General features: G+C 38.5%; 2 protein-coding genes across 6 annotated transcripts; one reads left to right on the forward strand and one right to left on the reverse strand.

Moving 5' to 3' along the window:
• Positions 1-16: 16 nt before the first annotated feature.
• On the forward strand, positions 17-3,168 carry LOC112461279 (asparagine--tRNA ligase, cytoplasmic). Its single transcript, XM_025026470.1, has 10 exons — positions 17-185; positions 404-475; positions 761-1,168; positions 1,253-1,410; positions 1,500-1,643; positions 1,750-1,898; positions 1,970-2,098; positions 2,197-2,446; positions 2,521-2,784; positions 2,864-3,168. Exons 2-10 carry the CDS (start codon positions 451-453, stop codon positions 2,993-2,995), a joined length of 1,659 nt encoding a protein of 552 aa, XP_024882238.1. The 5' UTR covers positions 17-185; positions 404-450; the 3' UTR covers positions 2,996-3,168.
• Positions 3,169-3,745: 577 nt separating this feature from the next.
• On the reverse strand, positions 3,746-22,168 carry LOC112461275 (dmX-like protein 2). 5 transcript variants are annotated; one of them, XM_025026462.1, is made up of 32 exons: positions 21,693-22,168; positions 20,972-21,169; positions 20,716-20,869; positions 20,361-20,444; positions 19,603-19,815; positions 19,384-19,519; positions 19,095-19,292; positions 18,799-18,977; positions 18,436-18,651; positions 18,193-18,346; positions 13,475-18,102; positions 13,070-13,390; positions 12,863-12,961; positions 12,599-12,790; positions 12,299-12,532; positions 12,051-12,188; positions 11,671-11,903; positions 11,388-11,569; positions 10,934-11,300; positions 10,621-10,854; positions 10,275-10,527; positions 9,979-10,183; positions 9,632-9,899; positions 9,315-9,488; positions 9,144-9,242; positions 7,653-7,739; positions 6,518-6,578; positions 6,189-6,397; positions 5,949-6,093; positions 5,604-5,821; positions 5,425-5,508; positions 3,746-5,350 (listed from the first exon to the last, which is right to left on the reverse strand). In XM_025026462.1, exons 1-32 carry the CDS (start codon positions 21,777-21,779, stop codon positions 5,234-5,236), a joined length of 10,167 nt encoding a protein of 3,388 aa, XP_024882230.1. In that variant the 5' UTR covers positions 21,780-22,168; the 3' UTR covers positions 3,746-5,233. The 5 variants fall into 5 exon arrangements, with proteins under 5 accessions (XP_024882230.1, XP_024882229.1, XP_024882232.1 ...); XM_025026461.1 differs by having other exon boundaries at positions 20,361-20,459; positions 21,693-21,779; XM_025026464.1 differs by lacking the exon at positions 20,361-20,444.
• Positions 22,169-23,431: the final 1,263 nt, after the last annotated feature.

A 23,431-nucleotide genomic window follows, 5' to 3' on the forward strand; every position in this document is an offset into this window, starting at 1 on the left:
TCCGGTGCGTCAGAACGTTGCACGTTGCACTGCACTGTTGCAGAACGTGCGATTTGAGAATTGAGAGTATTTCTTTGCCGTTTCGCTAGCGGCTCCGCCAGTGATTTGTTAAACGTCACTTGAGCTGTTCGACACGTTGCATTTTGTTCATTTTTTATTGGATAAAGTACTTACCGAGTAAGAGAGTAAGTTGGAATATTTATTTACTTTATAAAATATACTGTATAATAAATTCAAAATAATATGTAAATTATAATTTAAAGCTTTAGTGCAGCATTTAATGTACTATGTTGTGTATAATATTGTTGCAATATTTGTAGTGATTAAAAATTTACACTAACATGTGGTTACCGGTGTAGCGTAAAATAAGATTATAATTTAGTAACGAAGATATTTTTTATAGGATATATTATTCAGTGATACTTCTATCAAATAAATTTATCAGCCACTATGTCCAAGGAAGTAATATCATCAGGTAAGTTGCATCAGACTGATGTAATGATAGTGATAACTGCTACAGTAAAGAATGATAACAAGGGGCGCGTTCTATTTCACGTATGATGCGTATAATGCATCACTTATTCTTGTTGTTCATTGAATGTTAAACAAGGATAAGAGATGCATTACAAAACGCACCCAAGAATAGTAATATAAATGACAGTATGAAGTTATACATTACTTAATGGTATGTGTCAATATTAACAATAAGTAAATAAGCAATAGGAAAATGTATGTAATAATGCAATAAATATTTTACAAGGTATCTATACATCAGACAAGAATGGTAACGACGAGACGGGAGATGGTTCAGAGGTCAACCCGTTTAAAACTATTCTAAGAGCAATGCGTCATGCCAATAAGGAACCCTTTCCGATTATCTACCAGGACTCGCGTGAAAGTGGCAAGAAATATGAACCAGCATCAAAGACGCAGTTAAAAAAGATACAAAAGATTTGGGTTAGAGAACAGTATAAGGGTGAAGGGAAGGAGAAGAAGTTGCTGGAGGATGAAGAGAAGAGATTGAAAAATCTTGAAGAGGCTAAAGCGATTGTTATAGAAGAGGATAAGACTCTGCCGGAAGCAAAACAAATCAAGATAAAAGAAGCTCTTAGTCACAGGGATCAAAGAGTCAAAATATACGGATGGGTGCATAGACTAAGACGACAAGGTGCGATATAATTAAGTTTCTCTCTAATACTTGTAATATGATAATTTATTGAATTCCAAAACTCATGAACAATTTCTATTATAGGCAAAGCCCTTATGTTCATCACATTGCGGGATGGAACAGGCTTTTTGCAGTGTGTACTAACTGATAAGCTGTGTCAAACATATAATGCTTTGACTCTTGCCACAGAAGCTGCTGTTCAACTGTTTGGGGTCTTGAAAGCTGTTCCTGAAGGGAAAAATGTACATTTGACATTTTATATCGTATATTAAATCATTGATGTGCTACACATTTGGATAAGGTATGTTTATATGTTATTATTTAATTTCAGGCACCGGATGGACACGAATTGTGCGTTGATTATTGGAAACTTGTTGGACCATCGCCTCCTGGTGGCGCCGATTCAATATTGAATGAAGAAGCTCTTCCTGATGTACAATTGGACAACAGGCATATAATGATTCGAGGTGAAAATGTACGATAAAAAAAGTTTTAATGCTCTTATAGAGAGTTTTTAATATAATTTCTGTTGGATTTATAGATAAATTCGTTATATCATTGTTATTGATTATTAATTTCAGACATCAAAAATCTTGATTATGAGATCTGTAATAATGCAAGCATTCAGAGACCATTATAAAGAGCGTGGTTATTATGAAATGACTCCACCAACTTTAGTGCAAACTCAAGTAGAGGGTGGTTCGACTCTCTTCAAATTAGATTATTTTGGGTATGCGTAAATAAATAGACCGAGTTATTAACCACACAATTATGAGTCAACTAATTGAGCATTGTTTTCAGAGAAACCGCTTTTCTTACTCAGAGTTCTCAATTATATCTTGAAACGTGCCTTCCAGCCATGGGAGATGTATATTGCATTGCCCAATCATATCGGGCAGAGCAATCGAGAACACGTCGCCACCTTGCTGAGTTCGTATATAAATAAATATATTATTTTATATTATAAAGAAGTTGGTATATATTTATTCTTTTTGGAATTAACTTTTAAATATTGAATTAATTTTTAGATACACGCATATTGAGGCAGAATGTGCATTTATCACATTTGATGATCTACTTGATCGACTAGAAGATTTAATTTGCGACGTAGTCGAACGAGTTCTACAATCGCCGTATGGTCATCTTGTCAAAGAATTGAATCCTAACTTTCAAGTGCCCAAGAAGCCTTTCAAGCGAATGAACTACAGCGATGCGATTGAATATCTAAGAGAAAACAATATCACAAAAGAAGATGGCAGTTTTTATGAGTTTGGAGAAGTATGAATAAGTTTATGTATCTCTCTTATCATCTAAATTCAGACAAAACATATAATTATTATCAACTTTTATAGGACATTCCAGAAATGCCAGAAAGAAAAATGACCGATGCTATCAACGAGCCGATAATGCTTTGTCGTTTCCCCGCTGAAATTAAGTCATTTTACATGCAACGTTGCACAGAGGATAGACGCTTAACGGAGTCTGTTGATGTACTTTTACCGAATGTGGGTGAAATCGTCGGCGGTTCGATGCGTATCTGGGATTATGAGGAGATGATGGAGGGTTACAGCCGTGAAAACATTGATCCGGCCCCGTACTACTGGTACACAGACCAGGTAAATACGAAGAAGATAAATTCTAAATTTTAATTGGAATAATATTATAGATCGAATAATTACTTACGTTACTTTACAGCGGAAATATGGATCTTGTCCTCATGGCGGTTACGGATTGGGCTTAGAACGAATTTTGTGCTGGCTGTTGAACAGATATCACATACGCGAGGTGTGCTTGTATCCGCGTTTCTTGGAGCGTTGTCGCCCATAAAAGAATATTCTATGGGAATATGGATATTACGTCGATGATTACATCAGTAGAGATATGTTTCACTTTCTAATATTATAATAATTTATAATACTGCGTTATATTAAAAATAATTACGTAACTATACGAAAAAGTGAGCTCATGGAAAACCTAAATAAAGGATTTATGTTCAAGTATATGTGTTCCGAGCATCCATTATTCTCCATCCTTATTATGCAAAATACCATGTATTATGGTGTGATCTTCTTTAACAATAACACAGTATCCGTATAACGAATAGTATACATATATTGTCAAAGGCTGGATATTTCCAATACTTATAATTTGCACATATTTATTGTATAATCGAGTATACAATGCCATCGACTGCGTATATAGCGGTTCAAATAAAAATTCACATAAAATATTACATAATTACATATGTATATGCATTGTATAAATATTGGCTTTGTTTTTATATAGTAAGTTTTTTTCATAATGTTTCATGACGGAAAGATGCTTAAAATTATTAGGCGATTAATATGAATTATTTATTCTTTCTGCATTATTCGTATGGTGAAGATTTTGTATTTTTGAAATAAAGTGCAAAAGATTAACAAACATCTATATAAGTGCATTGTGTGTAAATCAAACAGCGAATTTAACTTTATTATATATATATATATATATATATATATATATATATATATATAGGTATATGTATATATGAACTGATAAAAGTGTCATTCAACAAGTGCATTTAACAAAAATAAATCCTTTGTTATAGCTTATAATTTTATGTATACATAGTTTATATAACAGAATCATACTATATTTGCAACAATTACTTGCGAAAAGTTCTAAAATTTATAGCGACGGAAACAATACTAATTTAAAAATTATGGCGTTACACATCTTCAAACAAGTTCACATCGAACGGTGCTTGATCACAATTCACGTGATATTAACAAACTGGATATGAGGAAAATACATTTATCTAGACATCTGTGAAATATTTGAAAGTTGTTAAAACAAATGTAAGTGATATAAAAAAAGTAATTTTCGAGACTATTATTCTATATCATTTGTTCATCATTTATAATATATTTCAAATAATTATGTATACATATGCGATAAGATAAACGCGTTGCAGCAATTATGCTGCGTTGCACTTATCTCTCTCAGGACTATATTGTATATTTCAAGATAAAGAGATAGAAAGAGTTTAGAAGGCAACACAGATTTCAAGCTCTGTATTTTACTCATTATCCAAAATTGCTCGGCGTGTTTTACATATCTTACGAATATATCGTATCGTATAGTAGTAATGACGAAAAAGCATCGGAGTGGAGTACCTTGAATACATGAGGACCTGTTCGAACTAATTTATCGAACTATATTACAGAACAATAACTTACATTGCGCACACTGTCTCTATTTCAACAAATAATATACAGAAACAGCAGTTTCTTATTTAACACAAAGAAACATCTTGTTTCACTATGGTCAATAATTGCTATGAAAGAGTCGGCTAAATCATCTTTAAATTATCCGCCGATAAACAATAGAATTCATCAACTGATCTTTATAAATAAATATTTATAAATACATATTACATATTAAAATATGAAGGTACATGAAGATTATTACATATCATTTATCGAATCGTATAATATTACTTTCATGTGAGAAAGGAATGATCGATTAGTGTTATTATATGTTGCTTCGTACGAAATCCACTTTAGGGAAAATACAGTGCTGTCTTCGCAGCCTTTTTGGCGCTACAGTTATTTGTGTATTTGCTCGCTGCTTTGGTTTTCTTCTTTCTTTTTTTTTTCTCTTAGATCGGGGAAACACTTTGAGACGCTAAGATTAGAGTTTATACTAACTTTAGACTATAAGAGCTTCAGTTTTGGACAACAACAACAATATTCGTGCGGAATTCACTACTTTATTATGCAATAAAGTAGCTCTCGATGAAACGATATCTATATATATTTATAAATGTAACACCCGATATATAAGCTTGTTACAACACACTAGCCATGCAAAGAGATATCGCACCGCCTGCACGGTTCGTATATGTAAAAGTAGTGGATATATCGTACAACAGCAATCCAATTATTTGCGTGAATTTCTTTAACGATTCGCCTTTCATATTTATGTATATGTATATAATCAATAAATATCGGTTCTTTTTGCGTAATATACTTACACGGTATTCGCTTCTTTTTCATCAACTTTTTTCCCCTCTTTTTAATTCTAATAAAGCGTTTGTATTACACAATCGCGTTCTGGCAGTTGACGGACTTTCATCGAACCATCTGCTCCACACGAAAACAATCGACCCGCAGAATCCACATGTAACTGGGTAACGCCCTGGCAAAACAAATGATTACGTTATATCTCCGTTTCGCATTTAAACGTAATCGATAATCACAACGCTACAGTACCTGTCCTATGTTTTTGAAGAAACTAGACCGTGGATGTTCACTAGGAAACGAGTAGAGAAGAGAGTGGACGGTCAAACCCCATATCTGTGGACAAGATGTTTGTTCATTACCGTTTGGAAAGAGTTCACGGCAATTCACATTGAGAAGTCGCGGTTTGAAGAGGTAACGACTTGTTTTACCTTAATATCACCATCACCTGCCCCACTAACGAAAAATTCTTCGTGCGGATCGAGCGCTAGACATTTGATAGCCGACTCATGCGCTTGGAATCTCTGCCTCTGTTGCCGTTGTCGTACGTCGAATATATTAATGTCGCCTTTCTTGCCGCCGCTGATCAGCAGCTGATGCTGCGGTGCCAGAATCAAGGCGCTGGCTCCCTGATCGTGACACATGAAGCCTGAAGAGACACAATCACACCGTTAATTCACACCGTAATTACAGGAAAGAGTAAAGGATTATTATTCTGATTATTCGTTAACAAATTAAATCATATTAGATATATGATGTGCACAAATTATTCGTACCTTGTACAAGAGATTTGTTTTGCGGAAGTAACGTGTCCCATAATGCTACGTTTCGTCCTTCCGAGCCGTGACCCGCGGTAGCTACAAGACTGCATGCGCCAAGGAAGACGAAGTCTGAGGTCACTTTACTGTGGCACTGGTAAGTCTGAAACAACATAATCGATAGTGTTAACAGCGAGCCGTCTCAGACGTACCGAGAGATACTTTCAATGTTTTTTAGACTGATTATAAGATTCTTACGAAGAATGGTCGAGCCGTTCCTTCTCGGCAGGCCACTTGAAATAGACTCAATTGGCCATCGGAATCAGCCACGCCGAACTTGTTACCGTGCTGAGAGAATCGCACGCGGGTCACTTTGGCAAAAGTCCCAGGTGCTCTTGGAGTAGCGACGGCCGTCTGATGTCCCCACTCCCATAACGATACAGAACCATCTTGCGATCCGGTTAAGTCTGATGTCGCCATATAAAAGAATAACAAACATGTTAAAACTCTTCCGTAATTTCAGCGTAGTCGTGAAGAATAGAAATTTACTGTATTCGTGCGTTTATCAGAACAACAAATATACTCACATAATGGTAAAAGCGGATGGGAAGAGATTCTCCTGATTCCATCGATTTTATGCTTCAGGATCTGTCAGAATAAAATACAATCGATTGAATTTGCGAATGAAAAGATTGGAGATAAAAATATGTACATTTATATATGTAATATCCAGCAGAATTAAATGTAACTTCATAAATACACATTCAGCAATATTAAGATATAACGCAGTCTGGGTGTTATGTTAACGCAAAATAGGTTTAATAGAGTTGCACATAATAAACATGTAGCATGCGTTTCAAACGTTGCAGCGAGTTTCCACTTAAGATAATTGTAACTAATATTCGGCTGAAACTAGTTTTCGGCACTAGCTTGCAAAATTAGCTATTCTAACGTTTATCTCTACAGGTTAGCGTTGAAAACGTTGAATTAACATGTGAACATGTACACGAATGTGGATTCATATTGTATGACGAAGTATAATGGACTTCTACGCATCCAAGTCTTATAAGCCTTGTATTGAGAAAGTATGAAAAGCGTGATATTTTTAAAATTAAATACATTGGATTATTCGTGAAAAAATTATATGTACAATCAGTCGAAGAGTTTGGATAGTACATGCATTAGATCCATATTCCAATCATGTTCATTTAATATGTTCAACGTAATACTTGTGATAAAAACAGTGAGTTTCATCCATGAATATAACATTTATGAAAATCTAGGAGCAGATGAAACACCGTATTTGCCAATCGAATATACGCTAATAATTCTTTCTTTTAATAAAACCTTCGTATCATATAATTGTTATGCTGATAATGTAAGCAAAGAAAAGTACAAACCAATGCACTGTGCATGTTGACCTTTTAGACAAAATGATGGCTAAATATTTCTAAAAAGGTCTTACGGTTGAACTGTAAGATCCTTTGAAAATTCAAGATATATCTGACTTGTAATATACATGAAGAGTTAAAAAATGTTCAACGATCTCAGTGATTTTTATTTTTATTTTTTAGATAATCTCGAGTCTTCACAATAAAATTTCAAGCTATAAACTTACGAGCTGTAACATATTACAAATCAGATACCTGCTTGTTACCCAAAAAAGTTAAACATGAAAATTTGCACTAGGATAGACTAGGGTCTGTTAGATGTAAATCTCACCGGCTTTAACAAGTGTTTGCTCCTATCGGCAACAAATTGACAGAAACGCAGGTCGTGGGAGCCAGGAAAAGCAGGCATCCCCTTCATCTGAGCGAGCGAATGAGCCGCCAGTTCAGTGACGCAGACCAAGTTAGATGTTAGGTAAGCATTGAACAAGCAACATTGTCTCCGTCACCACTTGTGCTACCCTAACCGAGTACACCATATTCATGGCTTGCAAGGCTTGTCTCGCAATGTCTCTTGCCTTTATATTCAAGAAAAGTGACGTACGAGAAAATTGTTTTACTTTTTAGAATTTGATTGATCCGATCTCGATCAGATGAGAGAGAAATAATCATTTAGTTTTAGACAGGTAGAGATATGATAAATTTGTTTCCAATATTTATCATGTAAAACGAGCAAGCCTTGAATTCAGCCGTATCCTGATATGTGAAACAGTGCACACTTTGGTCTTAATATATATATATGGCATGCAATAAATGGTTTCTTCATAATCATAGTTTTTTGCCTTTGGTGCAAAATACTGCTTCTAGACTCGCAGCGTTTTGACTGTCAATGCGTCAAAGCATTGCCTAATGATATTACCTTCGTATCAAAGACAAAACAAAGATATTATTACGAGAGACACGCCTTAGATGGAGTGATGTCAAACAATATACAATGTATATGCAGAAACTTAGTACACATATAATGTTTCTTAGAATATCCTAGACAACACGCTTCCTAGTTAAGTCAGCATAAATGTTTGTAGGTAAAAGCTCATTATATAAAACCCCTCCTTAGAACCCCTTATTTTGCCAGGAAATTCTTATTACAAATACTTGTAAGCGACTTAGAACTCATATATTAATCTTGGAAATATTGCAAACATTTCCTCAGTTATAATAAGTCAAGCATATATATATATATATATATATGAGTTAATTAACTTAATTAAATATACAATCTCTTGCATAGTAATGATTAACTGCACATTTTTTACACCCCACGCACATATATGCATATTAAACAATACATAGTGAGATTTACAGTTACACTCAAAACAAAAATAAATTCTCTCTACTCTCTCTCTCTCTCTCTGAGATATAATAACAAATAAATGAATGCAATATAACAAAGAGGATAAGTGAAATTCATATTTTATTCTTATTAAAATAAATTCAGCATTCAAGGGTGATATATCAAACGGTAAGTGTAGCACAAATATATAGATAAGAAATTTAAAAAATTAAATTCTTTACATAAATTATAATTTTAGTTATATTTACAAGATTTGAATTATATTTATAAAATATGTATAAAATGTTATATTAAAGCATATATAAAATATCTTTTTTCTCTAACTTGTCTTATCATATTTAAGATTATATTATAAGTTCTATCGAGAGACATTTCATTAATTTCTACGAAAAAATCTCTTAATTTATGATATAATAATGCGACTTTTGACGTTATTTGCTATATAAATTGCGATATAATCAGAAAACTCACCACGCTCGCGCCACGTCCACTCTGACTGGCTATACCTGAGTGGGTTTGGGGACTGTTTTGCTGAGGACTCTGCGCCAACAAAGGACGATCTGCTGCTGTCTGCAAATGATAGGTGTGTAAAATATGCAGTTTATTATTGTGCGAATATAAAGATATTGTGTTAAGCCACACCTGTATAACTAAGAAACTGGTTGGCGGTACAGGCTCTGGATCAGGTTGTTTATTCAAGTTGATAATATCAAATTCGCATTCATCTTCCAACCACGACGGAAGTTCTAGGAGCAGGGAAATGTTCATCTCTTGTACTTCCCGAGGTGTAGCAAGGGCCATTAAACCTGGGTTTACCTAAACACGACCATCAATCACACAATATTACCACATGTTAATAACATCTAAATAAAACTTCTCAAGGCAATCTAAAAATCTGCTTGCAAGTTTCCTTAGAAAGTAATTATCATGACTGGAAAAGTAAGAGTTAAATCAGGTACCTGATTAAGACAGAAGGCACTGATGCTATCTTGTTCCTTATGGATGATTCTGACTGGTTCTGGTAAGCTTGTAGTGCCACTATCACTACCCTTATCTTCTCCAGTTCCACGATGTACGCCGTCAACGACTGACTGACTGCTTTCAAGTATCGTTGACATGGATCTTCGTTTACCAAATACTGCGCGAATAAAAATATCCTGAACCATTTCCTGTCTAACTAAATAACACCACAGACGATTGGTAGGCGCTGCGGATGCCAATCGTGTACTGAAATCATGAGAATATTTTTTTTCTATTTCCCTCATTCCTTCGACTTTTAATTTTTAACTGAACAAAATGTGCTCACTTAAAGGGTGTATTTCCTTTCTCTAATAACGATCGATATTTATGAATAGCAGGTTTTCCAGGCGTGGGAGAAGGATCCGGCGCACAGCCCGGTATGTAATTCGCTGGGGGTGGACCTTTAAATTCCAATTCTTCGCGCAAAGACTCTTGCCATAGAGCAACAATGCCCAAAGTACCGTGGATTAGCGGGCTACTTACAGGTAATTCTAGAATAACAAATGCATTATCTTGTTAATATCATTGTGATCGTATATTATATATATACACTTAAGATATTATTTACAAAATATTTCATACCTTGCATTTCTATACCGGCAACAGTCATAAAATCTTGTAATTGTTTTTGCAGTATTTTAACTATTGCTAATCTCATTACGCTCCAACTATACGAATTGGAATTAGTATGCTCTGTATTATCCTTTGGTTTACTCTTTGGTTTCGAACCCGTGTCAAATACATCTTCCTCATCGTCTGTAGAATCTAAGTCAGATACCGCAGAATCGGAAGAATCATAATCAATTTCATCTGCATATTCAGTCTCTATTCGTGGCTGAAAAAGCATCATATAATTAATAATAACAGTAAAATAATGGTAAAAATAATGTAGACATACAAATTCTTTCGATATTTATTTCATCCATACCTTCATGAGAAAATAGGAGATCATGCTCATTTGCGGCGAAACAAACTGTTCTCTATATGTAGGCTTATCTTCTTTCATATTTGGCTGTTGACCCGTAAATTGTCCTAATAGTTTCATATTCAACTTGACACGTTGTTTAGTCAACGACGTCATAGTGTTCCACATACCACTGGCGGTACTTTGAATGTCACTGGTCATACTATCGGTCCGCTCGACGCTAATCGTGGTACCGCCCTGACAAAAAAAAAACACAAAGATAAAAAAGCAACGTTCGCGAAATATAAAACGGAGAACCGACCAAAACTAATTGTACCTGATTATTAGTCGTGCTTGCTACGCGCAGTAGCTTCTTAACTCCCCCGCCAAAAAGAGATGACCATGTATTGTTATCGAAGTGTTGTCCCACTAATCTGTATAAAATGTGACTGTCGCAACTCGACATGGCGTAAATAAAGAGACTCATATATGTCGCCACGAAAGCTTCGCAGAGCAGAATATTTAGCTTCGGAGTGTCCTCGTCTTTCTCCCGAGCTAACAACGCACGCAAATTTGTTACGCCTGGCCATTTAGCAGGTGAGGTAGTTATGCATACACCATCATCCGTCGAATATCGTCGATGATATCTGTTTGAGGCTACTAAATGACCACCCGTCGTTTCTACCTCAGCGACTACCGGGAAACTGAAAGATAATCAATATATATGTATAATCAGGGACATCCTGTATAACATTTAATTGATTCAATTACAATATAAACATATAACTTACCTATCTGGCTGATGATGTTTCATAACGAACGTGTCCGAATCGCAAAGTGATTGATAAATACAGGCGCTAAGTGCTACCGCTAAATCTCTCATGATGAATACTTCGCAATAATGCGTATTTCTGTTAGGCATCGGTGGATTGCGTAGCTCTACTAAGGTCTGCAGCATATCATGTGCGAGAGACTACAAAAAACAATGATACGATATTGTATATCGATACAAAAGGAATAAAGGAGAATAAGAAATTTTTTATATTAAAAGAATAAAAGAAGATTTTCACGAACCTGCAGATGTCGAACTGGATCAGCAACGACAGTCTTGTTGCAAGCGACGCTGGCGCTTAACAGAGGTAGTGTAGTGGGGAAAGGAAGAGGACTGAGCAATTGTTGTTGAGTCTTTTCTTGTTGCAATTCCTGTAGCAAGAGTACCAATTCCATTCTTACTGACGCTAAACCGCCACCCGATGCACCGTGCAATGAACAATACGATAACAATGTCCTCAACAATGTCTCGTTAGCTGAAAATAACACGATGCTAATCGATTCTGTTTTTATAGACTGTCTTTTAAAAGTTAAAATATTGAATTTGCGAAAAGTTTGTTAAATACAATAATTTATGAAATTAGAATGTTTAATTATATAACATCGAGATAAAATTAATCAACCTTTCAACCATTTCTTCCTCTTTGCAGCTCTCTGTACTTTAGCCTCAAAATCTAACTTCTCCGCTACCAGTATTTGATGTAACGTTGGCTGCTCGCCAGGTTTATATGGTGGCACGTCATCGACCATAACGCCTTCATCTAAAAATTATTCTTCTATTAGCATCACTATCGATTTTTATTAATCCATAATTTTTAAGAAATTATTACTATGTTATTCATATGTTTATGTAAAATAAAAAAAGATTTACATTCTGCTGCGTTGTTCATGTCTCCGTCTGCATTTGTACTGTAGCTACAAAGTTGTCTTAATGCGTCTACTTCTCGTTCCAACCATACATATAGTTGATATCGTAGCTGACCTCCGTCTACTTCAAAACCTGTCGCTAACGTGGACAGTTCTTCCATTAAGATTTTCAAGCATGCCACAAATTTCAATTGTTGCGCCATAATATCCAATTGTCCAGCTGATTTTGCTACGTCTTCTAAAATATTTTCATTAATAATAAAATTGTGTAAGAATTAGTTCACAAGAAAAAAAGGAGTCTTACTGTTATCAGTTTCTGATTTATGCGCGTTATCCTGTTCTTTCTTGTCAAGTTTCATACTCATGGGAGGACTATCAGCGTCCTCAGCTTCACCCGTCTCATCATCATCCCAGTTTAATTCTAATTTATCTCCTTTCACGCGGTTGCTACTTTGAGACCAATCAAATGATGGCGTACCCCAATCTACATCGGCATCTAAAAGCGATACTTGGTTAACTTCATATATTCTTAATACATTTTACTTAAAATAATGATAGCTCTACGTACCTTTATTGTTTACTGCATTCGACTCATTTCCCCAATTAATAATACCGGTATCTATTTGAGCATCTTGAGCTCTGGCCTTACTTGGACTGTTCAATAAGCCTATTATAGAATAGAAAGATATTATATATAAGATAGATAGATCGTAATATTTCCAATTTAGAATTTACAGAGATTGTCAATTAATGTATAAATATATGCATTACTTACTTGGTGAATCTTCGCCATTTGTTTCCATAACTTTATTAGGTAATTTAGATAAAACTTCAAGAGCGAGAGCTGGACAACCAGCTTTAAAGTGTGCGTGTGCCGTTGTGAAATATAGTTGTCTTTCCAATGGTGTAATACTATCCTCTAACAATAACTGTTTATCTGGTTGATCTGGTCTCTTTGTCTCTGTGCCATAACTGAATCCCGAAATTACTACGGAGTGTCCTTTCTTCTTATCTTGCGCGGTGGACGCGATATACTGTCTGATTAATAACGGATGTGTACGAAGATAAACGTAGAAATTGAAAACGTTTGGGTTTGCTAAAATAAAAGTTAAAGGATAAAACGTTTATTCTAGGAGTTAATTTATGTACGTAATACACAAAGTACATCAATATTATTTACCTGTTGTTCCTTCTGGCTTATCAGATTCATCGTCATACTGCGGATGCATATGACCGACGTTGGTCAAAAGCAAAGTATTGAGAGAGCCAGAATGATCCTTCAAGATCCACAGAGCCATGCTACGCAAGAATGGATCAGGATGCGCTCTGCTCATATCTTGATTTTGTCCATCTTTATCGCAACCTAGGATTTCTTCGTACAATAATCTTCTCATATTAGGAGATGACGTATCATTCTCGTAGAGTCTAACTATCACCATCGCGAGTTGGATATCGTTCAGTTTATTCAAGCATACATCGATGGCATCCTTCAAAGCTCCAGCAAGTAAAAAGAACGCGGCCGCATGGTCGAATCGTTGCTTTCCAAGCAGAGCGAAAGCATTCTTCAGAGCCGCTTTTCTCCATCGATTCTCGGCGAAATTATTTGAGAAGAAGGTAGTCATTCGTTCGTCTCGCTTATTCCTAAATAAACCCCACACTAGATTTTTCTTTTTCATAGCTAAGTAATAGATAGCCGCGTCTAAAGGATCTTGCTTATCCTGGAACGCAGCCTTCGCTATTTTATCTATGCATTTCTTCAGCACCGTATTGCTCCTAATCCACCAACCTACGCCAAGTTCCTTCAGCACAGACCACTTTGGTTGACCTTTGGCATAAGACGGAATTAATCCCAACAATTCTTCCTCGGATTCGGAATGAAACGCCCACACGAGGTTATTTGACGCGACACCCTGCTTCTGGAATTGCGCTCTTTGTGCCAACGGTAAGCAGCGTATCAGATAATTGTAATGTTTCATTGCTAAGAGGAATCTGAGGCCGCAGTCGTCCAGCGAATCGGTAGATACAGTTTCGCCGTCCGGAATGCCTGTTAGATTCTCCTTGGCGATTGCGTTCTTCGCCGCGTCGATTGCGAATCTTTCAGCGAAATCGACATTACACGTAGACACGGTATCCGCTAAGGCGAGTAGATGCATTTGGTCGAGACTGGAGAGTCCCGGGAGATGAGTGTGAGTCAAGAGACGCGACAACAGTCTGCCTTGTCTGGGACCGAAGTGAGATATTCCTTGTCTCTCCGGCACTGAGGATCGTCTATCCTTTTGCCGCGAACGTTCATAATCTTCGTCCAACATATCGTCCAACGATTCTCCTTCATCCAAGTTGCTGTCGAATAGCTTGTTGTAATCGTGCTTGTCCTCGTTCTGCTGATGCGGTAAATTCGTTTCTTTGTCGGCCATCAACAAAGTCCATAACGGGAGTGGAGAGATGGATGTAATCTCCGCGTAATCCAGCGTCAATTCCTCCGGTATCTGCGTAGTCGAACCTCTCGGTTCCAGCGGCGATGTTGTACCCATGTAACTCACCGACATCGTTCTCGATCGGGACCAACCGCGCTGCTTCACCAGACTCTCGTCGTCGGCCCGCAAGTTGCAGGAACTACCTATACATCGGACGAGATGCGCCAGTATAGCCTTCACCCATCTGATCTTACCCGAATTTAATAGTTCCATCAGCTGCTTAGGATGATACTGCGGTAAAACCGGACAGGCTATCCTCGACGCTTCGAACAATCCGTAATCCGGCATGTAGTCGAAACTCAAGTTCTCGTTCTGTATACCGCGCTTCTTCTTGGCATCCAGCATTGTCAAATTGATACTACTAACGCGCGACAAATGTGGCATGGAAGATACGTTTGCCAGTCGTCTCTGGGACGTCTCGTGCGCCAATGTGCGTAGATCCTCATCGCGCAAGTTTCGACTCGCTTGGAACTCGTCGGACTCCTGATGCTGCAGATTCGAATGGAAGCAATCGTTCTTCGGATTTGGTTTCCACTGTGAGTACACATGCATCTCGGAATCCATGCCGACAACCAGAATGCCGTCTCGCACCCAGGATATTTGCATGGGTAGTGGCGGTAGACCATCTGCCGTCGTCAGCTCGATTTTGCGCAATTTCATCCATCGGATCTCGTCAACGAATTGCGGCTGAGCCAGTGACGAAGTCTTTCTCAATATCGGCCTGTTATTACTCTGGGATTCCTTCATTGCTTTCATGTTAGCTTGCGCCAGATCCGAACACACTGGAGTGAACAGCATAATCTTGGAACCGACGCCCACAGTCAGAATATGCGAGCCGTCCTCTTTAGATACCCAGTCGAGTTGCACCAGATGCTTCTGCGTGAGCGGGCATGTGTTACCATTCTCTATGATCGATTTCCGCAAAGACTGCAGGGTACTGAACGACGGGACCGCCAGCAGGCCAGCTTTCGTGGAATCGCCATTCTCTCCGTTTCTCGAGGATCTTATATCTTCGTGACTGAGGGTCTGCAACACCTGAGTAAGCCGTTGCTTCTTCTGCAAGAATCTACTGTCGTACAAATAGCTAAGGTCTAAGTGCTGATCCACCGCTATTCGTGGTAGATGAATATTCTTCAGATGAATCGTGTCTTCCAAGATCCATTCGCTGCCACCTGTGCTTTCGCATTCATATATAGCGACACAAAGATTCACGTAGCGCGAATCCGGATCGCTCTTCGTCGGACGCGTAAACGATTTTCCGTACTTATAGGCGCAAGCGATGCGTCCGCTGTAAGCCGCGCTTATGTTCAACGGCTGACCGGTGATATCAATAGTGGATTCCTGGTCTTTCCTGGTCATCTCCCACTCGCACCATTCGTAATCCAGCTTTTCGTCCGGCCTCTTCGTCACTTTGCATTTCCAAAATCGTACAGTGCTGTCGCTGCACGCCGTCACAATGATATATGGCGCAAAGCAGGCGGGATATATTGAGGAGCTACTTAAATGTCCCGCGGCGGGAGCGGCGTGAATCACCTCCACACCGTCGGGCAACGGCAATTCCTGCGTGCAGACTTTCGTGGTGGTAATGAGGACGTGGCTGTTTTGATGGCGACGAGGCAAGAACGTCGAGTCCAGATCACCTTGACTCTCGCGACGACTCCGGCCACCGGTTTGACTGGGTCTGCGTGAGCGTCTACCTTCCGCGTGGCTCAATCTACCAGGCGTTCCCTCATCGTCTTCATCCTGAACCAAATGAGAATCTGGCACATACATCATCGAGCCTGACAAACCGGTAGTTTCTGGTTGCGATGCTATTACCAATCGCCACATATGCACAGTGGTGCCCTGCTGCGTACGCTCAAGAACCACTATGTAGAATGGCTCTTCGAAGATTGTCGATTGTTGCAGATCTACCATAGCGTCCAACGTGGACTCCATGAGTCCCAGATCATTGGCCGATGTGTCAATACCAGGCTGCTTCTCGTCGCTTCTCTCGCCCGTGATTAATTGCTCTTGAAAGACATGGAGGAACTGCGTGTTCTGCCAATCGTGAGTAGCGTCAGAGATAGCGTCGAGCTGTATAACGCATCCTGGTCTCGCGGTCGATTGTTGAGATACTATTTTTATCCTGTCGTGAATGGAGTGCCTGACACCATCATCCGATGACATATCCGTCGAGAGACTGGCCATGGAATCCATCATCCTGCTTCTTCTCTCGCTGATCGACACTTCGGCTAGTAACGTTCTAGCGTCAATGACAGCTTGATAAACCCGCAAACATTCTCCGTCGCTAGCTACGAAGCAGGCACTGGGAGAATTGGATAAATTGCCCAGTGTTGTGCTTGGCAATAATGTCGGGATCCAGGCTACATTACTAAACGCCGATATCTCGGGCGAATTGATACGCGCCAATTCAGAAACTCCACCGCTCTTGGACAGAGGCCCCACGGCATCTACGCGCCATAATATCAATTCGCTGCAAAATCCAGTAGGTGACATGATATCCTTATCTTTACAGGAATCGTGTTTAATGCCGAGGTTTTCGTTGGATTCCGTTGACTGAGTACCAGAAAACTCAGGTATATTATGATGAGAGGTTGTTACAAGTAGAGGTAAGACAGGATGGCAAGTAATGTCGTTTACACGGAAGCGATGTCCGGAAGCTCTACATGCATGCCCTATGCTCAACACCTGTGAAAATTTCGTTTTGTCTGCAAACGTTAATTGCCATAAATTCAAAGTACCATTCGAGTGCTTTGACACCATAGAAACAATCGGACTAGGGTGGGCCAACAGATCCGCGTCTTGCCCATTTTTATTATTTTCCAACGTGTTAGTTTCCGTTTTTGTTTGATTTTGATCATTCGTATTTTCCAAATTTTTCAGTAGTTCTTGACCTGCTTTTGAGGTCAAGGTAGATTGCTCTTCATCTTGTTCTATGAGACTAGGTAAGGGAGTCGCGACTTCACTAGGATCGCTTGTTTTAGTCGAGGATTTTGCAACTTCACGAATATTCAATAAGGGTCCACCAGTATTATGAGAATACATTGATACATTGTGACTCATTGTCGACGCGTCGCCGAGCGGAAATGCGTTCGGAATACGAGTGGAAAATGAAATTTGTGCCTGTCGAAAAGACCCAGGATGATATTCGTCCAACCATTCAATATGCCAAATCAAAAAACTTCCGTCTATCGGATGTATCGAAAACAGCAAATCTGGATTGTGGTGCCAGTCACGTAGCAACGTTTCTATCTTTGTGTCCAACGAATCTGGCGCGTGGTTCATCGTAGATGTTGCATCCGTCGCTATAGAATTGATGGAGGTTGTATTGCTGTAACATGTTTTATTTTTGTTTTTAATAAAATAGTATTTTATACAATGTATTGATATAATTAACAAAAGAGAAATTTTGAAAATTTACCTAAGACTGGGATGAGAGTGCACACTGTGTGCTAAACTGTGGTGAGATGAGGTAGTATGTGCAGTATGATGTTCGTCACTACTGTGCTCTTCTTGACTCATTGACCGGCCACCGACTACTGGCTTCTGAGCTGTTTGCAGCCGAACTCCTTTTTCTAAAAGTAACATTTAGTATTAGAGTAATTACATCTTTTGTTTCAATAATCTTCAATAAAATACGCAATAGAGTAAATTAAATGCATACTTGGTGTACATTCATCCTCAGAATCATGTTCCACATGTTCAGCTTCTTGTTGATGTTGTAAACCTTCCTCTTTCTCCACTACTTTACGAGTTAACTCTTGCAGTATGTTTTCGGCTTGCATGGTAAAGTGCATTTCTTTGTTATTTAGCCAGTGTAGAATAAAATTCGGTTCTCTTTCGGGATCTCCAGTAATTAGGCTTGGTACTAGTGGTATATCTATAACATGAACGTATACTATCCACTGACGATTACCAATATTTCAATAATTTTAGAAGAATATAATACTAAAGTAAAAAAAATAAAATAAAATAAAATAATTTTTATCCTACTTTATCTATTGCATAATAAACATTAATACTATACCAGTTTCTGCGTTGATACTGGCTGCCAAGTGGAAATGCATTCCTGGGTAATGACCAGAAGTTTGATAACTATTATGAAAATCGTGTACAGAATATGTAGATGGAAGCGTTGGTAAAGTTGGTGCTGTATGGCCAGCTTGATGTTGCTGCTTAGCATGTCGCCGAATATGAAAACATGTTCTATAAACAGAAAGCTTTATGTATCATCACCTTATTTAAAAATTTTAAAAGCATCGTAAAAATAAAGCTTTCTTTATGCTTTAAAATAATGAATAAAAAATATTATGTTCTTCGTACTTCATATGTTTCAGTCGTTGCATAAATCGATGTTTGTGCATATTATGATGACGATGTTTGCCATGATGACCATGCCTATCGGAGCCTTCAAACTGACTCATATTAGCTAAGCCTTCGATTTCAGGTGGTATCGTTTCTGCCCACACTCGACAAATATTATCACGACACGATGTGACCAACATATTGGATACAGAGCCTCTAATTTGTGACAAAAGAAAAGACGATTATTAAAAGCAAATATTATTAAAATCAAATAGTTATTATTTGATTCCGCTATCGGTTTACTTACTTTGGCATATATTTACTTGTCTTGCGCCAAGATAGATGCGTTACAGCGCGCGGATGTGCGACATAAACAAAACTAAAGTTGTCACTACCCACGGACTGTGCAAAACTTGTATGATCTATGCTTCTTGCTGGAAATACTAGAAACGAAAAATAAATCCATAGTTTGTAGAAACTGTTTGTAGAAAGACCATCAGTTAAATAATTTAGTAAAATTACGTACATTGTTTGTTTTCGAACCATATTTTGACCAATCTATCATTCATTCCTGTTGTTGCAAACAGAGTGCCGTCGGGACTAAAACTCATAAGATGAACTGGTGTAGCCGTACGACACTTCCATACACAATTCCAACCGCCTGGATCATTTGGAATAGATGTATCCCCAGGCCCAGGACTCTCAGCTTCCCCTCCAATTGAGAACGTCACCGTACCAGCTGTTAAAAAATAAATTTGTTTTAACAATGTAGTAAAATTGTTTCTGGACACAATAAAATGTACATATCTGGAACTCAAATAAAAAAAGCTCCATATTTAATAGCATCTTCATAATATAAAAAATGATATCTTAATCATTTGTATAAAATTATAATTATTTGTAATAACTTTATAATAATAATGCGTGCTCATATCGTGCAATATCTAGATGTTCAATGTGACAAGCATAAGGAGCGTTTTTAAAGCGTTTTTAAATCATATCACAATTATCAATTTTTATCTGTTTGCAATTTTATATGTATATATAACAAAATCAAAATTTCAATCAAGATTTGCAATAGCATCAGTCACAAAAATAATTTTGTTAAATTCATTCAATTGCATTTGTTTCGACTCTCTAACTCATTCTGACTGGATGAGATATGCAGGTGATGGTTCACCACAATTACAAATGCAGTGCGTTAATAAAGCTGTGATATGTTAACTTTAACATGCAAGTGACATCAACATTATAAACGTCCATTCTCGAAAAGAATGAACTCACGATCCTGAGAAGTATTTGCTGTAACATTATGATTATTTCCGGCCGTGCTGACTTCTTCCGTTTGTAATGTTTTCGGCTTTGTAGCAGTAGGTAATATTGCTGTATCAAGTAATGAGAAATACGATAATTCTAAGACTTTGAAATTTTAATCAAGTATTAAATACTCATAAGAGAGAAAAAACATTTATCTTATGTCACGCAATTGGAATATCTCATCATAAAATATCGGTATATTTTAGTACAATTTAAAAATAATTTTCCATTGTTATACAAGATTCACTTATATTATCAATTCATTTTAAAATATCACTTTATTAGAATAAAAAAAACTATGAGAGATTATATATAAACTTACAGTGCTCTTCTTGAAATGGCATGATATTTTGATGCCATAATTGTAACAGTTCGCCGCCTGTTAACAATCTTGTCCCTTCTAAATTCCATGATAAAGAAGTAATATTCGATTCTGTTTGCAGACTTCCTGTTTGAACCCATCTGTATTCTAATTGCTATAACAGAACATTTAGAAAAGATTTAGTAAAAATCTTTTTAAACATGTTCTTAAATACGCATCTAAAAATGTAAAAACGGGGAGAAGCGCTGATACATACATGTGAACAGGTGCTGTGTATAAGCGGCGTTGGCTCGAAAATGCAGACTTGGTTTTCATAGGCTGCAGCTATTTTTCCCGTATCTGTACTACAGTCCAGACAGCTGATCCTGATGTAATTGTGCACAGCTCCAGGAATTATTTGAACTCGTTCGAAATTATTGGCCAAAATCACAATATTGCAGCCAGCTGCGTACGCCTGAATGGAACGCATAGACCATAGTTAATCTATCAAGTACTTTTCAACTCCATGTTTTCAAATAGTTTTACTCGTTATCACACTCTTATCTTATCAAATCTCGATTCTATCTTTCCATCTATCTATAATATGACCTATTATCACTTTATATACTATTTTCCATAAAAAAGTCAAGTTTTTTAACAACTCGACAGTTAATTGCGAAACACTAGCACGAAAGATCAATATTTTAATCCACAACGCATAAGAAAATATATCAGATACGACATGTAGGATGACAAAAAGTAGTATACGTTTTCCGTCGTTCGCGCAAAAAACCCGTGAAGAACTCGTGGGACGTGAACGGCCCACGTTCGCACGCCTAATCAAAGCGTCATTCGATCAGCTGACTTCCATAATGCGAGAGAGTGCGTATTGACTTTTGCGATCACAATCAAATCACATACGAAATTCCGGCCGCGAGGCTGGCCGATCGCCAAGGACGCGCCGACCGTCACCGGAGAAGTCTTATTACGGCACTTACGGTGAAGGATATTCCCTCGACGGAGCCGACCGCGTAGCAGCGATCGCCCGCATTACAGGCACCGCTCAGTATCTGATGACAATTCATGGTACCGCACGCGTCGCACACACACGCGAGACGTTAGATCATCGTCCGGCGGCCGCGAGCCGCCGCGCCGTTCCCGTTCTCGCGTTCGCTTTATCGAAACCCGTATCCGAGGATGCCCGCGTCGACGACGACGTCCGGCGACTCCGGCGGTCCGGCCTCGTCGGGCTGAGGCTCCGCGATCCCCGAACACTCCCGCAGGACGCGTCACGCGCCTCAGATCGACGCGACACAATGATCGGGCGGCCACCGCGCGGCCATCTTTAAATCGACGTCCACAATAGTCCACATCTACACGAGCGACATCGTCGCGTAAGGTCGCCACTCTCCACTCTCCCTGGCGCTGGCGCTGGCGCTGGCGCTGACGGCCGTGCCGTGCGGAATGCGGATGGCTGACTGGCCGACCGAACAACGAGGAAGGCCGAAGGCCGAAGGCGAAGCTGACGAAGGCGGCTGGCGGTGGCGGCTTCCGGAGCGCACGCACGCACCGAACGATCGCGCCGACGTCCGACGGCCGACGGCCGCGCGCGCGTATTGCGAATTCGCGCGTATCGATAATCCGGGAGATGCTGGCGACTTTAAGACGACGGCTCCCACGTCGTCGCCGTCGGGAGCGAGACAGATAGTGGATAGGGATGATATGGATCGTAATGTAAACACGATCGTGATTGCCTCAGGTGAGCGACGTTGGAGAAATAAATTGACGCCTAAATAATCATTTTCACAAAGGAACGATTTATCGCAATTTATTAAGGAGGGTCCACATTATCGAGCAAAACCGCGAGCCGAACTTCGCCGCGAACCGATCATGCGTCCACATTATCGAGCCGAACCGCGAGCCGAACTTCGTTGCGAGCCGATCATGCGTCCACATTGTCGAGCCGACGGACTCGCGCGAGGCTCGCGAACCTCGAATCGAACATCAGTGCGAACCATCGCGTACTCACCCCACGAATCTGCAAGGATTTTGATGATACGCGGTTTGGCTCGCAGTGTCCCACCAAAAGTCGGTATTCTGACGAAACATCAAAAGATGCTTTTTATTATCAGATTATACGCTTTGTCGGGTGGTAAACTGGTAGTTAAGCTTCGAGCTAGACAAATAATGACAAAAAACAAAAAATGAACGATGAAAGAAAACGTGAGTAATTGCCCAGTCGCTGTATTTGATTCTATCCACGTATGTGCAGTCTACACGACTACTGGTAGACAAAATGGAATGGTCTGATAAAAAATGTTTAAAATTAATTAGTGATTATGAGCAGAAAAGATTATTATATACGGGACGCTAAAAATCCCGAACATTATAACAATTAAAAAAATGCATATTTATATTTACAATCGTATTTTTAACATTGCAATATATATTATAAATTTATTGCGTATTTATCATAGATTTAGAGTATGTTTGTGCAATATTAAATATAGTTGGTACCATTCTAAATATAGTTTTATGGTTTGAAAAGGAATTAAGCTTTGAATACAAGAAAATAATAAAAGCACGCATATGTATACACATATTTAGTCGTCTTTTCCTGTTCTCATACCTTTTTTATAAGAAGAAATAAGTAAAGAACTCGAATGTGATAGTGACATGTGCAAAAAAAAGATGACGACATTATTGGCATCTCTGCAAAAAGAAAAAGCAAAAATAA

The sequence above is a fragment of the Temnothorax curvispinosus genome, unplaced genomic scaffold (assembly GCF_003070985.1).
Source record: "Temnothorax curvispinosus isolate PA1 unplaced genomic scaffold, ASM307098v1 QBEX01011242.1, whole genome shotgun sequence".
In the NCBI taxonomy this organism is placed as follows: Eukaryota; Metazoa; Arthropoda; class Insecta; order Hymenoptera; family Formicidae; genus Temnothorax; species Temnothorax curvispinosus.